Source organism: Passer domesticus, chromosome 1 (genome assembly GCF_036417665.1).
Source record: "Passer domesticus isolate bPasDom1 chromosome 1, bPasDom1.hap1, whole genome shotgun sequence".
In the NCBI taxonomy this organism is placed as follows: domain Eukaryota; kingdom Metazoa; phylum Chordata; class Aves; order Passeriformes; family Passeridae; genus Passer; species Passer domesticus.
The window spans coordinates 65,325,080-65,343,841 of record NC_087474.1 but is presented as its reverse complement, the minus strand read 5'-3'; the positions used below and the strand labels follow the sequence as shown (position 1 = coordinate 65,343,841).

The 18,762-nt window shown below is 36.2% G+C and overlaps 1 protein-coding gene across 2 annotated transcripts in view; it reads right to left on the bottom strand.

Annotated features, from left to right (window-relative positions):
• The window catches only part of ICE1 (interactor of little elongation complex ELL subunit 1), a 35,099-nt gene extending 16,599 nt beyond the window's left edge, over positions 1-18,500 (bottom strand). The window contains exons 1-14 of one of the 2 annotated variants that reach the window (XM_064421505.1): positions 18,363-18,500; positions 17,564-17,622; positions 15,990-16,024; positions 15,520-15,538; positions 14,652-14,763; positions 13,601-13,677; positions 11,741-11,778; positions 9,835-9,917; positions 9,539-9,578; positions 9,394-9,450; positions 7,657-7,746; positions 7,520-7,573; positions 5,460-5,528; positions 869-1,221 (exon numbers count right to left, since the gene is read on the bottom strand). In XM_064421505.1, the coding sequence (XP_064277575.1) occupies positions 869-1,221; positions 5,460-5,528; positions 7,520-7,573; positions 7,657-7,746; positions 9,394-9,450; positions 9,539-9,578; positions 9,835-9,917; positions 11,741-11,778; positions 13,601-13,677; positions 14,652-14,763; positions 15,520-15,538; positions 15,990-16,024; positions 17,564-17,622; positions 18,363-18,446 (1,170 nt within the window). In that variant the 5' untranslated portion in view covers positions 18,447-18,500. The remainder of the gene's footprint in view (positions 1-868; positions 1,222-5,459; positions 5,529-7,519; positions 7,574-7,656; positions 7,747-9,393; positions 9,451-9,538; positions 9,579-9,834; positions 9,918-11,740; positions 11,779-13,600; positions 13,678-14,651; positions 14,764-15,519; positions 15,539-15,989; positions 16,025-17,563; positions 17,623-18,362) is intronic. The other variant, XM_064421494.1, reaches the window with a different exon arrangement.
• Positions 18,501-18,762: the final 262 nt, after the last annotated feature.

The following is an 18,762-nucleotide window of genomic DNA, read 5'->3' as shown; positions in this document are numbered from 1 at the left end:
CCGGAATTTTGCTATGAAAGCCAGGTTTATATTGAACACAAACTGGGATTTAAGTCTGCACCACTGGAAAATTATGACAGAAATTTGAGACATAGGTGACTGTATAATGGTTTTGGCTAGGATAGTTAATTTTCTTCACAGAAAGGGGGGTATTTTTTGGATTTGTGCTGAAAATGATGTTAATATAGAAATGTTTTCATTATTGCTGAGTGGTTCTTGCACAGCATCAAGGGCTTTTCTGCTTCTCCTACTGCCACATGGTGAGAATGCTGGGGGTTGCACGGGAAGTTGGGAGGAGACAGTTTGGACAGCTGACCCCAACAGACATACCATACCACTATGAAACCATGCTGAGCACATAGAGAGGGAAAGAAGGAAGGGTGGGACATTTGGACTGATGATATTTATCTTCTGAAGTCACCATTATGCATGATGGAGCCCTGTTGACCTGCCTGCTCATGTGAAAGAGTGAATGAATTCCTTGTTCTGCTTTACTTGCATGCACAGCTTTTCCTATTAAACTGTCTTTATCTCAACCTACATGTTTCCTCACTTTTACTCTTCCGATTCTCCCCAGCAACCTGCTGGTGGGGAAGTCAGCTAGCAGCTGCATGGCACTTTGTTTTTGACTGGGTTTAAATCATGATACATACACTTCTGAAGATTATGTTTTTGCTCCCTTCCACAGACAGTATGCTACAAGGTTAAAGAAGTATCCATATGGATCCAAGCACACAGAGACCTTTTCAGTACACTTTTCAGAGTAAATAATACTGATTAAAAAAAATCTCAGGAATATAAAATCTTTATTTCTTTAGTAATTTTAAGACCAAGTTAAGTGCCAAGTCAGATGCATCCTGAAACTCACCTTTGTAGTCAGTGGTGAAAGCTGTACTGGAGAAAGTAGAGCAGGAAGAGGTCTGGCCCAATTCAATATATCCATCACATTTCCACCTGGGTCGCTCCGCTCCTGAGTGGAGAAGCCTGAAGTGCTGTGCTCCCTGCCTGTCTGTTTTATCACATCTACATTTTTATCCTCACCACTGTGCAGTTGTTCTTCAGCAGTCCTGTTCACAGCACAATCATTTCCAAAAGGCTCGGTACTTGTTTGAATTATCATTGCTGTTATAGAATTTTGCTTTACAGCACTTTCCCCTGAAGAACACCAAGATAGTGTTTTGCCATCACACTTCTTGGTCTTTTGGTGGATTTGTACAGTGTCTAAAACAGAAAAATACTGTTAAGAATTTTTGCCCTCCCATTTTTGTTTACAGAGATAATATATAATAGTAATAAAAATGTAATACGATATTTTCAAATGACATTTCCATGGAAGATCTTAGTCACTTTCAGAAATGTCTTCCTTATAGAGATGTGATGTTGTTATTCACAAATATTTTTTAATGAAAAAGGCATATGTGTGTGCAAAGAGCTCTTCCCCATACTGTCTGACTTGATCATTAAAACAATCCCAATTTTTCTTATCAGGAAGGATCATTTTTGGCAGGATTGAAGGTCCATATGTTTTATCTTGGTCTTTGTCCAGTAACTCAGTCATGAAAAGCAGGACAACCATGCACAGACATTCCCTACCCAGGCTGTAATTCTCAGCTTAAAGCAACCTGCAGGTTTGAGCCAGCAGCTGTACTTCCAAGCAAGTTACAATCATATCCTGCTATAAATACAACAAGGAAGCACTTAGCTACATTTCTATTTTATGTTTTAATATGCATATACTCTTAAATGGTTTGTTCTTTAAATTTAAATATTGAGTCTAAACACACAAGATTTTGCTTTAATAGTATTATTTAGTCAGTTCTGAACCCTTAGTAAGAAAAAGCACCACAACATATCCTATGCACAAAGTTGTTGGAACAACTAAGATAAAGATACTGAGCAGCTGATGACCCTTCCAAGATGTCAACTGTACAGTTTTACAGTTACTCTAACAACAAGAAAGCATGTCCAAATGCTCTGTGTGATTCTTTGCATTGTACTTTTGTTTTGTTACTTTTCAAATCACAGTTTTTACTATCACACAGTAACTCATTTATTATGCAGACAAAACACATTCATCCAGGAAAGTCTAAATAATTTAAATTTATTATAATTATGCTAAATACTTCAAAAAGGGAAAAGATGGCCCAGTTTCCTGAAATTTAAATTCTATGTTTTTATAAAACGAAAATATTACCTCCAATAAGACAGTAGAAATCAAAAATTCCCAAACCCTAGTGTGTCATATGGAACTCAAATCTACTCTATAATATTTGCAATTCTTATATGACATTGTATGTGTGATGTTGTTTATAGTATTCACAAACACAACTGGACACCAAATCAGCAGTATTGAAGCAAGACATCAAGCCTATTCTGTGTACACATGAGTACATCTGCAGTGAACTACTTAAATTTTGTGACTAAATTTTGCCTTAAAAAAGCTAGTTTAGATTTAGAGGAGAAACTGCTGTTAAACAATTTAACTGCAGAGGCAGGAAAAGGAGTTTTTTATGACAGTGTCTCTCATGCACCATAAGCTGCAAAACTCTGAAAGTTTACTCAGAACCTTTGTTCAGAAACTTTGTCCAGTCCCTGAACACACACTCTCACACCCCTGCTTGACACTGCCGGACTTCCATGATCTTCAAGAAAGAAGATTGTATGTGTCCAGAACTCCTCCTGGAGGAGGTATTGGGGTGTTTACTGGAAAGATGAGGGTTATAAAAACCCCAAATTTTGATGCCTATGCGGGCCTCCACCTCTGACGGACTCCTACTGTCTATCACAACCACAGACCACAATCACCCACACATCACTGGAGCCACAGGTCATGGTTACCTTTGTCTTTTCTCCTCTATATTTTTTCTTTCCAGTTTTCCTCTTTGGGGTGATCACACACTTCAGAATAGCTATATACCCCTTTCCAATCCATTACAGTGTTTTCCATTTATAGTTTCAAAGCAGTTCTAATAAAATTTGTTGTTATATCAATTATTTAGCAGCTTTCTACTTTAATCCACCCCAAGGGATCCTTTAGTAACAAATCTGGTTGCCCTGCCTCAAAGGCAAGTCACAACACCATCCCACAGTAGAAAGAACAGCACATGCATAAAATGGTTTTGAGTATAGGATGTACTAATTTAACTGGCACAACTTGCATTCTGTTGGGGGGAAAAAAAAATTGTGCTTCATTACTGCTGTCTGTGTCAATCCACTACTAGAACTTGCACAGATATTCCCAAAGCAACATCAATGGTAGTATCATATTTAAAAATATTAATTTAACTTGATAGGTCAAAATAGCCTCCTCAGTGATCAAAAACTTTTAAGCACATTCTGATACATCAACACCACTAAAGGAGTAAATTAGAAAAATTTATCAATAACCCTATTTCAAAGATCCATGTCAGTCACTTCATGTAGCAACTCCATGAAAAAATCTCAATTACTGGACACCAGAAGGAGGGAGAAACTGTTCAACCTGAAGGGCCCTAGCATATCATTTTCACCAAAGATAAGAAAGCTCTGCCATTTCCTTCACATCTTATAAGTATTACGACAATACATTGTTTTATAAAACCATTTACAAGCCACAGTCACGTAGAGCTTCAGGATGTTCTAAATTTTCTCAGGACAAACCTACATTCTTTTTACAATTTGAGTTCCAATCCAAGGCAAAAGGAGCTCTTTGAGAAGCAGAAACAAAGAAAATAAGGAAAATTCAGAAGTTGGTTGTCTCTTAGATTTTTTCATGTTGTTTTGTGCCAACTATTTAAAAGCGCAGAATTTACCCTGCACTGAAGCGGGCAGCAACACAGTTACAGATTTTGCCCCTGTAAGGATGCCATTTAGACAATTAGGAAGTTTACTTTTCACAGTGAATTACACAATACTACTGACTTATTAGGAACTTTACATCCTTTCTATAATCTCAAAATCAGTCATGCACCTACATCAAGTCCAAGAATATTGATACAATATTTAAACGTTTCCCCTGAACAATGGATCAAAGACATAATTTCTGAATAACTAAGAGATTCTCCAAACTTCTCTATTCATCCCTTTCCAACGCAGTCAATGATAACTGCATTTCTCTGGGAATGAGATACCTTTCTTATAGTTACCCAGTTATCTACAGGAAGAGTTGTCATAGCAATTTTTAAAGATTCAACATAAGTAAGTATTTTCATTCAAAGTGTCAACTCTTTGACACCTTGGCCTGAACCTCAGGTCCAGGAAAAGCCTTATTAATATTGAGCCCATCTCCCTATTGATCCCAGGAAGGATCCTCTCAAAGATTGTATTTCGCAGACATATTTTACTCTATCCAGGGAATTGCACTCTTGTTCATTATGTGGATCAGTGAAATGATAAAGTTTTCTCCTAAAATCCACAACCTGGAATCTAGCTCATGTAGCTTCAAACCCTTACACTGCTGCCTTCTCTCACTTCTGAGAGAAGATTAAGATAGATTTTGATGGTATTTTCAAATCAGAGTAATCACGTACTACTTGAAATACCTTCTTCGTGCCAAGTGGAGAAAGAAGCAGAGATGAAATAAGTGATCCAATGCTAAAATTGATTGCCTTGGTACTAAAAAACCTGGATTTTACAACTCAAAACTTTACTCTTGATTGGGCACATTGCAAGGCAATTCACCGTTGCAAGTTGTCCTCTCCTCACTCCAAGCAACAAAGCAACTTTTTGAAACAAGTCTTGTGGTTTTTTCCTCTCAAGAAGGACCAGATTAAGATGCGGTATTTTATAAAAATAAATAATCTAGCCATAGAATCTCATCAGATTTACAGCAAAACCTTATCAGCACAGTGATTGCAGATGCCTGGCAGTAGCAACTGCACCCTTCTCAAGAACAGTGGTGTTTCTCTGAGAAAAAAATTCCTTCACAGAAATTTTTTAATGCCCTGACATTGAAGCAGAATTTTTCAACCTGTTTCCAACAATGTGAATTTCAGGATGCTTCATACACTAAATATTCTTTGAAGCTACAGACAATATTCTGTTTTCTGAGACAGCAAATCCACATATTCCACTATATGAAACAAAGAACTATGGTGAACTGCATACCCAAAACTAAATATGCAATGCTACATTGTTATATAGGTGTTACCTTGAGAGATTTTCATATGTTTTTCAAGACAGAAAAGAGGTCTGCTTCTAAAAACACTCATTTGCTATGGACTTTAATCTCAAGACCATAAAACACACATATCCCTGGGGATTCAGTCTCATCTTTGTGTTTTACATATAATACCACTGTGTTTATCTCCTATTATCGGATATTAAAGCAAACAACTCAAGTGCACTCCTTTCCATCTCTGAATTTAAGATCTACATGCAGCTTCTCCCCTATCCTGTATCCCCAAAAAGAAGATGAGCAGGTAAGATGGGTATAGCTCCATAGTAAGCCAAATTTAGCTCAGAACCCAGTTACAGAATACCTCCTGAAGAAGCTTGGTTCCTCCCACACAGGGAGGAGCCATGGTATTTACCATGTTCCTTCAGTTCATCTCACTATAGCATATGAACAGAGCATGTTAGAGAATCCAACTTACCAAAATATTCAGCACCCAGCTGCAAGATTCTTCAAATGCTTCATTAAATGTTTATTCACAATGTAGGTGATTTTATGTCCCAAGTATATGAGATAAAATTTTCCAAATACTAAAATACTATCAATGTCTTATTAACCGTAGATTATGGCTCAAGGTCTGATGGTCAGATACAGGTATTGTCAACTTTATTACTGGTAGATTTGTAACAGTACTACCAAATGCTTTAAATTAAGTTTGGCAAACCTCCATTATCCTGTCAGGCTTTCATAACAGCACATTTGGAAAGCCTCATGAGTCTTCCAATTTTCATATATGAACACATTCTTCAAGAAAACCATTCAAAGCAGTATCAACCGTAGCAGAACAGAAAAGACACTGATCCATAATGCAAAGCTTTGGGTATTTTACTGCACATTTGAATATACTAAGAAATCTGTTATAAGAAGTACACTTCTGAAAGGCTAGATCCAGGCAACAGATGAACTGACATTCTCTGGAAAAGATACTACCATCAAGCTGATCTGCTCTTTAAGTTGAAACTATTATAATATGGGACCAGAAATCATGGCAAAGTCATTAAGATCCCTTTTTTCCTAGAAGATTGCACCTGTAAACATAAGCACTTTGTTATTATGAATTCAAAGTAAAGGCCAGTTTCATAACAGGCTGAATAACAAGATGGCTGTTCTAGGCTTGAAGAGGGAAAAAAACAAACCAGTAACAGGACTAAAGATGTGTTTCTATGAAATCTAACCATTCCCACAAAAGCATGGTGTAAGCTTAGAATTTTCTCCACACTGAAGTGGGCAGAAAAAAGGACTGGCTAGAAGAGACTGTTAGAGATAATTACTTCCTTCTATGAAAGTATTGTCGTTTCCTTGAGAAGACATGAAGAGGAAAGATGGGCCACAATTTCTGGAATCTAAAGTTCCTCTTTTGGTGGATAACAAAAGGATTACTCTGGAACCTGATACCCCTAAAATCACATATATTTTAAACTCTTCAGTTTCTTGTGCTTGTTCTTGTCACTTGATTGACCCTCGATCAAGACTTTAAATTCAGAATTGCAGGGCACAAGTGTCTAGCTCAGTTTTAGAGCTGAGCCATGTATTTGCTGCATTAAACTCATGGAAGTAAGGCTGACTAACAGGTTTATGAGCTGGTCCTTATATTTTGGCACCTCTTAAGTGGATTCCATTGGAACACATTTGAAGGCAGATTCATCACTAGTAGCAAATTTTTAGACTTAACAGGGTCTTTCAAAAGTTTATCTTCAAAGCTCTTAATGCTGCTGGGTACCTATCCCAGGCAGTATCTCTACACCTTTAGTTACAGAAAAATCAAAGTAGTAGAGAAACTGAAAAAAATAATAAAGCTTAATAAAAATATTCCAGATATGCAACACAGAAATTAATGCAGTTTCAAGGCATCTATTACTCTTGAGTGCAAAAAGAAAATATCTGCTATGTAAAGTTAAAGCAGTTAAGGTTTGCTGTGAATATGCACATGGATAACTACTCAGATTATTTTTATCATTATCTCAATATCACATTACAAAGAAGAAAATGGAGGTAACAGCTTCTTAAACTTATAATTCAACTATTTTACCACATATTTGTTTCAGACTAAAAAGAGCCCATATGCACCATCATTCACATTATACACTACAGAGTTGATAATGATATAATAATAATGTTTTAAACATGTGATGAGTTTTGACTACTTACAAACAGTAAAAGAATTTCATTTCTTGATTGCAACAGAAAATTACAATAGCTTTTTATCAGAAGACGGTTCAAGTTTACTTACCCATTCAAAATAATATTTGAATTATTTTCAGATAACTCAGATTCTAATCACACATGTAATTGACCAGACAAACATCAAGGAAAGTATTTAAGTCTTTCAAAAGAGTGTTACACAGTCACTACCCAACTGGAACCTACTTTCTGTAACAGTTAGTCTTCTTTTGTTAGACCATTCCTTATCCCAAACAGAAACTGAAAAAAAATACCAACATTGCCTTTTGGTCAGAAAAAGAGAGAGCATCAAGAAAATTTCAAGACTTTGCATGCCATTGTACCTAAGACAGGATCATTTTTCTCATTCTCTCTTTTTCCTGTTGCACTGTCAATGCACATCCAGAGTTCTTCTAATAAGAGCTTCACTCTTCCTGTTAAAATAAATAAATATATCTATTTATTTTAAATAAATTGGTAAAATTGAACTAAGAATTTGTGTTTATTTTACTCAGAACACAGACATGCCTACAACAAAATACAAAATACCCACAAAAAAATTAAAACAAGGCACAAGTTTCAGTGAAGAGAAATGTTAGATGCCATTTAGGGAATAGATCCTGTACTGCCCATATCACCAGAGCAGACTAAAGGAACAGCTGGAGAATGCTTTACACCTTTACCTTTTTATAGGGAGTACTGCAAAAGGTTGTAACAGCCCACAAAGTAAAAGGTAAAACATATTCAAATGTAGCATTAGCGAAATTAAACAGCTCTGTAAAACAAATCAAGTTACATGAACCTGGGAGAAAATCTTCTATGAAGATGTGTATCACATTTATGCTCACTCAGTAATAATTAATCTTAGTTTTATCATGAAATAACACTATGTATCTGAATTAATTATCAGGCCACAACACTAGGAGACAGTCTACACTTCTAACAGCACCACTGCTAGGTGATGTCAAACAACCTAGTTTCAGAGACAGAAGAGAGGTGGAGAGGGAAGAAAAACTCAAAACCTCAGTAAAATACATAAGCACCATATCTACCTATGCCAAAAGTATCATAAATCCAACAATCAGGAACTGAGACTGTTTTTGTGCAAATTCTGTAAGTCAAAGGCCATGGCAAACTGCTATTATTTTATGAAGAGACATATTAAAAAACAGTCAGCATATACAAGGAAAACCTACCAAATTTTGCTAAACAGCTAATAACAACACTACCATTTACTCATTACTAATAAATCCTTGTTGCTATTTGAAGCTCAAATTAATGCTCAGATATTAATTTTCCTATTTTGCCATTATTTAAAAATCAAAGGATTAAATTTGGTACCAATTCAGTACAATCCAAAAGTAAAAAATATGCCAACACACACAAACTGACAAGGTGTGGCTTTTTCAAAAAAATTTAATTTCTGCAACAAACCTATTGCAAAGCAAGAAATAGAACAGTGAAGTTCTTTTGCCTCAGAACAGCCTTCAGCATACCTAAACAGTTCAAAAGCAGTACCAGCACTTTAAAAGACTGCAAAAAATACAAAAAATGAATTTGCATAAAGTTTGGTCTTAATAATTAAGAGGAAGTTTTCAAGAGGTTTGCTCCATTAGAGTTACATTCAGGTAATTTGTAGCATAGATTTTAGATCACTAGAGCAAAAAAAAGTCAGTAAGATACAGCTATACCTCCAGTATTTCCATTTGATTTTCCAAGTCTCAGAAATTTTACAAGATTACTCTCCTATTTGGTGCTTTATGATTTTAGTAAGCTTCAGAGGGATTATTAGTATTTTTTTCAGTGTTTGCATTTTTGTTTTATAATTGCACATCAGCTGATTTCACATATGCACAGGGTAGACTAGTCATTTTTATAAATCAAGAGTTTTCCTTACTGAAAAACTGAAAATCGTAATCTATTAGATTGGCCTTCACCAGTGTAACCTATTTGTATCAACCACATCTGCCTCTTATAGCACTTTGGCAGTATCCTGTTTCCAAAATTGCAACTCCAGAAGAACTGCAATAAATTCATAACAATTGTTTCCACACAGAGAATGGACTTGCAAAAAGTCTTACCTTTGTCTATATCTGTTGCAAGATCTTCACTTGAACTCTGAGTTTCTGCATGTTTAACTATTAAAAAGAGGAGAGTTGGAAAGAAAATATTCAAATGGAACAATACCACATACAAATTTGAAGGCATTCAAAGGTAAGCACTTACATTTTCTGCACTTCTCTTTAATTACACCATCAAGTTTTACCTGTTAAAATTAAGAAGTACAGAATTTTTATGCCATACATATTTCTTAGAGCATCAGGTCCTAAAGAGCATGAAATCTATATCAACATTTCTGAAGCTGGAAAATTTCTCTCTTATGGTGAATTGCTGATGTTTAGTTATTCAATATCCCCCAAAAAATGTAATTTTACAATTTCAGCATCTATTACACTAATAGCTTCTATCTTTCCCCCAAAAACACTAAAAGAAGTTTCACACAAAGACAAGGAAAGCCTTACTTGTGCTTTTTTTAGCTCCTTTTCAAGCCTTTTCTTTTCAGTTTTTAGTTGTTTGAAGTCCTGTGTATGCTTTGTTGCAGCCTCTTCAAAAAACAGAACCAAAATTCAATTTAGAAACTACACTGTAAAGAGGCCACTAATTTAAGTGGGTGCTGCTATAGTGGTTCCCTAGTTTGCAAATAAAATTATCAGCAAAAGCCAGATAGTGTGAAATACAAATCCACTGAAGTTATATTTTGGTTAATTCAGACAGATACAAGACAAGTATCTTGCCTTCTACTATATAATTACTGTTTTGAACCACAGCAATACATTTATTATTTTTCTCAGTTATATGCAGGAATGAAGAGTGGGTCATATTATAATGATATTGTACTGTAGAACAATATACACCAAATGAAAAAAGGAGATAAAATTGAGTTGCAAGGGTTTTTTACATGTTTTATTCTCTTATAAGAGCTCTGGTTCAAAGATGAAAACACCACAGCCAGCTGCATTAGAAAGATACATACAGCACTCAAGACTAATAGAGAAGAGGACCTTATCTCTAAATGTCTAACAGACACCTGGCAAAAGTGCAGATGGATGGAAATAGAGGGTACAGGGTAGGTGAGAACTGAATGCAAGGTTCCTAGGAAAATTCTCAGTCAGTTGAGAGAACTCCTAAAAGTTCAGCTTGATGACACATATGGATAGGAAAGAAAAGAAATGGAATCTTCCTGCTGATCAAATCAGAAGAGAGCCTATAAAAATAAAAGGTTTTTAAAAGGAACCTTGAGTGGTAGGCTAACAAAAAAAACAATCATGGCAAAATTTCACACTGCCAAAAGGTACAATATTTGAGATATTAAATGAACATAGAAAAAACCAAAACAGATAAAACAGTCACTGAAAATGAACCTAACAAATACTCTCTATCAGTATTTTGTTCTAGTTCTGCCAGAATTTGAGATTTTGGAGGCAAGTGTGTAAAAAGACTGGCTGTGCTGCAATGGGACTCCAAAATTCTCATCAAAATAAACACCTTGTACCTCTACTATACAGTAAGATTCAAGGGGTTTCTAACACGAAGATAAGTCACTCAGTTCACTGTATTTTGAACTACGGTAAGCACAGCTAAAATATGTGTGATATGAATGCAACTATCTGCCTTGCCAATTGATGACACAGCAAATAAAGTCTCAAAAAGTCTTACATACATTCATCCTCTCAAACAAGAAAAACACAGTGCCATGAAGCCAGTGCTCTTTCTCCATGTAAAAAAAAAAGCAAGCAAACAAACAAACTAACCAACTAAAATACAAATGCCAGACTATTTAAAAGCCAGAAAACATGCATCAGGAACACCAAATACTTAAATATGAACATAAACATGAAGAATCCTGCCAGGATTATTAGAACACTGGAGCACATTCACTATGAAAACAGTCTTATTGAACTAGACTTAATCAGCCAGAGGAGAAAACATAATAAATTATAGAAAGAATACAAGAACAGCTTTCCTGTACAAGGAGGTATCAAGAAGATGGAATGAGACTGTTAATGAGACTGTTCAATTAAGAATATGGAATGAGACTGCAGTGTGGTAGACATTAGGTGTAAACTGAAACATGGGAGTTTCCAACATGTTACTGAACGAAGTTGCGTACAGAGGCTGGTAACACTCCATCCTTTGAAGTTTTCATGACTAGAAGTTCCCTTCCAAATTTATCTGAGTAAGGTGCCTAAGACATTCAGCAGAAAATATTCTGCAGGAGGGCTGATATAAATCAGAGACTAAGCACCCCACATAGTACTGGCCTGCCTTGCTCCTTGGGCATCAAAGTTAGTCACAATTCCTCTGGACAGAAAAGGAAAAAAGAGATTATGTTACTGTACTGTTGTCCTACTCAATGTAGAAAGTTACCTTCAAGTTTTTTCACTTTAGTTTCCAGTTTCTTTCTCCTGTTAGAAAGAACATATTAATAGATCATTTTTAAAAATAGAACTGTGTTGCATGAAAAGTCAGAAAAAAAAATCTAGCCATTCAAAAAAACACACCTCCTATACCCAGGACCTGTGAGACCAATAAGTCCCTGAAATTGAAAAATTAAATTAGTGGCATGTTGCTGGCATTCTCACACAGCTGTATCAGTTACAGAGGCAGAGTTTGCTTTTAAGAGAGTCAATCCACTAAATATACCTTTAGCAACAACTTGGAATTAGAAGTATAACTGCAGAAAACTGGCTTCTGTTTTTTGCATTCCTGTGATGTAATGCAAACAAGTTAGCTTTACTCCTTAAAAACAATCAAGCTTTGCTTACAATGAATAATATCTAAGCAATGAGATAATCAGGAATAGCCCTCAGGATGACTTATGTCTCACACCTTTTTGTTCAGAACATCCAGATGCTTTAGACAAAAGTCAAACCAAAGGAAAAAAAAAACATGAAGCATCCGAACAATTTTGACTTCAACATTTCCAACCCTACCTTATATGTAAAACACACAGAACTGGAAAATAAGTAAATAGAAAAATAAACATTTATATTATTTTCTTCTATTAAATTCCAATATCCCAGAAACTGTTTTTAAACTGTTGTGGTAAGTAGACAATTCTACCAATGATCACTGATCACTTTCATAAAGCAGAACACAGTTAATCTACTCCCCATATTAAAACCTGTGTAATAGATTGAGATTTACCATCTAAGGCTTTCTAGATGTTCAGGCTTTAATTACCACTTCAGACATTAACCAGAATATATTCAAAAACCCATTCATGGTATGATTGACTACCTTTTGCATGTTCAGTAGTCAAAGTATTTACAGTATGAAGTAATAGACCAAGGATTCTGTGCCTTCTCAGCCTGAAGAGGTTCATACTTACTTTCCTATATGATGGCTTTGACAGTCAAGCCATAGGTGAGAATTTCAGCAAAACTCCTCATGAAATACCTTTATAGAAAAAAATAAGGGGAGGCAACACCTTGCTATATATTAGCTGGTTCTCTTTTCAGAGCTTGAGTACCTTCCCACACAATACTGAGTAGTCACAGTTGCCTGATATAGGTGGTTTAAAGGTTAAAAATATTAGAGGATTAAAGAGCAATTAGACAAGTCCATTAGCGTATGTATCAAGAGCTGTAAAAGTTAACACACACATATGCTCCAGGCAAGGGAACCTTTAACTGACTGCTTACTGGAAAAACAAACTTTGGGAAATACCAAGCCACAGCTTCAGAATACTCAGTATTATAACAGCAAAAATTACTTTTGCACTTTTGGTGCCAAATTCCTCCTGCTAATTTCCAAACATGGCAGACTGAACTGCTGAGCTGTTACATTAAAAGAATTATTTTAAGGACTCATTTTAGTACAGACCACTTTGGCAATATTATTCTTATACTGGCATCAGAGACTTAACAGAAAAACTGAAATTGGTGGCAGTAACAAAAAGCGGAGACTAAGAACTACTTAGAACTGGAGAAACTACAGCTTTTTTCAATTTCATCCTCTTCTTAAAGACTTTCATTAAACAACCACATAAAGCCACTTCAGAACAAGACAATAAATAAAGTAACACTGCACTTAAAAGAGTTTGATGCAGAACTTAGGATCATTCTTCCATCAACTTCTTGTTCTAAGTACATAAGTACATACTCCTTGTTCACAAGTACAAAAATTTTAGCGAAATGGAAAGCATAGCTAGATAAGGTACATTATCAAGTCTGGAAGAGGCAAGAGAGGGAAAGAAAGGTTGAGAAAAAAAGAAGCATCACTCACACAGCATCACTGTTTAATATTTCTTCTTTAATTTTAACATATTCCAGTTGACTCTCCTGATAAATCTTGAGAGAACTCTGAAGAAGGAAAGCACAGTTAAAATATGTCCATACTGAGGGTAAAAAACCCATAAATGGCAGACACCTTACCTTCTAATGAAAACAGTGCCTGGCCAAAAAAGTTTAAGTATATTCAATAAGAAAGGAAGCTAGTTGGAAAGTCAGGTTATCTTCCTTCTTTAAAGGCAAAAGTTATAACAAACAAACACATGAATCTCTTTATGTCTATCTTTTGAGTACATACCTTCAACACCTAGCTGGATAGGAACTTGAAGCTGAAGTCAAGATCTTAACTATTATACACCATACATGTAATCCTATTTTTTTCTGAAAAAGTGCCATCAGGACATCAGCTACTAATGCCTGCTGAGGGAAGAGGAGTTATAAAACCATTCTAACACAGAACACTAACTAGGTACAGCAACAAGACAAATGTTAGTATCTTTCTTATACCATTATAAAAGAGCTACAAGAAAGAAAGCGGGGTATTTTCTTCAGAAATTATAATCATGTCTAGAAAATGCATACATGTAGGTAATTTGAACACTCTAAACCTTCTTTCCTGTAGACTAAACCTCAGCTAACTGATGGGAGAGAAATTAGGAATAAACTTCAGAAGCTAATGATGTAAAATGTACATTCAAAAACGTATGTTCTTGGCACCTTTTCACTAGTACAAGTTATAGTCAATAATCTGACAAGATCAGAGCAGAAATCCAAAGGAGTCTGAATGTTTCTCATTCCTTCCTTCCTTATTGAGGAAATAACCAAATTATCTGATCAAAAATTTTAAAAACTACTACAACCTAAACTTATTGCCTCTCTGAAATCTGAAGTAATTTAATTAATTTCACCTAACTTCACCAGAGCTACCTGTCCCAGGGAGCTGGAAATAAGAACAGAGCTCGTTAAAAGTCAGCTTCATTAAGATGAGCATTAGGGATATGCACTTCCTTCAGCAGAAAAAGCGCAAGTTATTTAAACAAGCACACCTTTTTTTCTTCCAACTCTGCCTTCAAGGAACCCAACTCTTCCTGGCATTTTTCCAGAGGCAGAATTTTCTGTAACATCTTCTCCACTTGGCAACGAAGAGCAGAGATCTCTCTGAAATTAGATGTGTAATTAAAAAAGTTGCCAAAAACATGGATGCTTTGAAACTCAGTATTCTGATTCTTCAATCAAGCATCTGAGTATTTTGCTTTTATCCTATGGAAAAAATGCTGTGAGAGATACCTAAAAACTTTAAGAGTTTCAGTGTTCTCATTTTTCCAGCTATGTAAAGAAAATCCAAGCTCTGATTTAAAAACACTACACTGAACCCAAAGCTAGATGGAAGCAGATGGCATGTGCCACAGAAGTATGCTGCCTACACTAAAGTGCCAGTATTAAGTGTCTCTGCATACATGGTGCTACAAAGTAAGAGCAGAGTCCAAATGCAGTGTTTTTCAGCAGGCAGGCTGGAGTCCATAAAAATTATATGCTGCCTCTTCCTCTATAATCACAGAGTAAGCAAGGGCAACACAGACACAACTCTTAAGTCAAAATGCTTCACACAAATATGGACACCCCAAATAGCCATACATTTAACCACCACCAAAAGATGAGCTTCACATCTCCATTTGGACTCTCACTAGCCCACAGCCAGGAAAGAATCCCACACATGTATTGTTAAGGAAGGACAGATTTCTCTCCTCATCATAGCTTTACTAACTGTGGCCTAGGAAGCACAGTAAAAGTACCATACTAAAAGTGCAGCTCAGACACATGGCTGTTGCGATGACACCGTCAGACTCCTAAAACTAACCACAACACAGAGAATATAGCAATACATCTTCAGTAAACAATATAAATCCAACTTACCTTTCAGCAAATTGAAGCTGTAATCTCTTGTTAAGGTAGATATTAAAAACAGTTTATCAAATGTCCTTAAGTATATTTCAATCCAACTGCCACTTGCAAAGAAACATCCAGTAAAGACTTTCTCATGGAAAAAAAACTTCCCCAAGACTTGCAAAACTAAGTGTTTGATACATGCATTTCAATACATTTGAAGTGAATAAGAAGAACATATCCTGTTACATGAAAAAGATTGAGTAATTCTCAGCAACTTAGATTTCAAACAGACTACGTTAAACCATATACCAGAAACAGGCAGATCTTAAGTGGATTTTAATTTTTAATTCCAAAGGCCTATTTTCTTTACAAAACCCACCCACTTTGTTCCTTATTAGAGACATCATCTCATAACCTAAACAGAAAGCCTCAAGCCCTTTTATTTAGTTTTAGGTATACTAATCCTGTAAGAACACAAAGAGAAAAATAAAGGATATCAGTGCATTTCTGTTGATACTCTGTCAGCAAACGACTGTAAGAAAAGAAAAAATGCAGACATTACTCATTTTCTCACTTGATTTTGACAATTGTATGTTAGGGTATCTTTCCTTTTGCTTAGTTGAGAAAGTGCAGGATTGGTTTACATTTTCTGATAGTAGTCAATATAACCCTTAGATTTCATTAAGCCATTCAAACCTCAAATCAAACTGCTTTAAGTAGAAAAAAAAATCAACTACCAATTACATGAATTTGTAGCCATTAACCAATTGCAACTTTAAAAAAAAAGTATTGCTTAGACAAGGGAAATAATATGCATATATATATATATATACACTAGAAGATATATATAAAAACACGTTTCCAAACTTGAAGGATGTTTTCCTAAAAAAGAACACACATCTCAGAGAAATAGTTTGAAAGACCCTAAAAGGCTTTAATCTTTATATTATTCTCCTAGCAGCCATAAAAGGTAACACTTACCCTGATGCAAGAGGGCCATGGGACCAGGGAAAGCTACTCCTTTCTTTCCTCAAATGTTATGTTTTTTAAGAACAAAGAAAAGAAAGGACAAGAAAGAGTAATACCATGGGAGCTACCCTAATACAGAGAGGGCTGCATTACTTTCTATTGCAATAGTTAAGAGCAATCCAGTAAAGCAAAAAAGAAAGGCTGAGTTGCAAGTAGTTAAAGAAGAAGCAATTTCCACAAGAAATATATGCATTGGCAGAAAGAAATCACAACAGAAAAGAAAAGGTCAGAAAAGAAATCACAACAGAATAAAGGAGCTTTGAAAAAAGGATCTTAGTTATGAGACCCAGTGTGTGCTAGCTAAAATACTCTAGAAATAGAATGCAGGACTGTTGTTTAGATTCACTAAAGCCAGATTGACACATATCTAGGAAAGGATACATAAGAAACAAACCACTATAATTAGGAGACATTGCATGGATATTAGGCCACAGTATGGAGGTATACTTCATATATTATTCCATAAAATATGTTGATGGGTTTTGAGAAGAATTGGAAGCAAGCACAGAAAAAAAACCAAACCGTAAGAAGGATTTTATAATCATACCATTCTGAACAATGTTCAGCTTCACTTTTCACATTCTGATATTTAATCCCAACAGAATTTCAGAACTTAATGATCAGACTAAATTCTGATGAAAAATTTTATATCTGTACTCAGCTTTTAGTTCCCACATTCTTCTCCACAGAAAAATGAAATAAACGAGAACAACTAATGAAAAAAATAAATATAAATACATATAATCAATGATCTGCTTCTGCCTTAAATAAATTTCTTAAAAGAGTTGCTTCTGCCAGTACTTCTAATAATATTACAGGTACATAATAGCCCTGTTTACTGTCATTATACACAAATGTTTTACAGAATAAATTAGTCTTACAGTCTAGACTTAGGACATGTTTGTGAAGAGCTTTCATTTTGAGAAGTATCTAGTATAGTGCATAAACAAATATCCGCATTCCAAAAATCATATCTCCTGCATTGCTGTAAGTACTAAAGTATAAAACCCAAACAAACAAAAAGGTGTGCAATTGTACTTACTCTCCATCAATTATTTTTTGCTTCAGTGCAATTAGTGCAGCTACATATTCATTCATATTCTGTAAGGAAGAGTCTCAAGTCAGTAAAGAATTTACACCCCAAAAATCAGTACCTAAATAACCCCTAATCCAATGGTTAATTTTATAGAAAATACAATAAACGGTCTTCATTCACACAGAGAATGCAGGCTCCACAAGTAAGTATGCATCTTTAAGTGAGGCCTTGCTACAAAAGCTTTTCAAACTTTGCCTTTGCAGTAGATTCTATACTAAATCCCTATAATTTTTTCTATCAAAATCCAACTGACCTTTGGAAGAACATCAGCAATAAACATTAGCTCACTTGAGTCTTTTCCAGTTTCTCATCCATACTCATTCTAAGTGTGTCCTATGAACTCTCAACAGGACCTTCTCTTCATTTAAAGGAGAAACAAAAATTACCCAAAGCGTAATACCATAAAAATATACACTCGCTTAAGAGCCCTTAAGGAAATAAATTCTAAATCCTTATACTGCACCGGAGCAAAGCCAAGAGCACGCAACTAGAAATTCCCTGACAGATCCCACTAGGCACGTCGCAGAGACACGAGCTACTTTTCCACACTTCGCCTAGCTAGAGCTCGACACTGCTGCTACTTTTAGACCCCGTTTACTACGCACGGTATCCCCGTTCCCGACGGCACAGGGAGTGGTGACTGTGCTATCCGACACTTCCCTCCAGAGGCCCGGCGCTGATCCACTACCTCGTCCGTGAGCAAAAACCCCACTCCAGCGCCACAGAGACGGTGGTCTATGCCTACCTGCTGGAGAACACCGCAGTTGGCGCAGGCCCTGCCGGCGGCCGCAGTTCCAGCCGGCGATAGCGGCGTCTCTCCAGGCATCATCGTCCCCACGCCTCCGTCCGGCCCCGGGAGCGGCGCGTGCGCTCCAATGCGTCACACACTGCGCCGCTGCCTTAGCAAGGACCCAGCTCGCCTTCGTTTCCTCAAGAATGCTGTCCATTGCTGCCTGACTATTAGCAGCAGAATAGGCGGTCAAAAGTGGTCCCTGAAGAGACTGACCATTGAAAGCAACTGGTGGAGAGCGACCGAGCCCACTGAAAGGCACGGCCTCAGCCACGCTCTTCTACCACTACTATTATTTTATCTTCTTTTAGGTGCGGGCACTTCTGAGAAGGGAACTATTGTGGGCCTGGCGCAG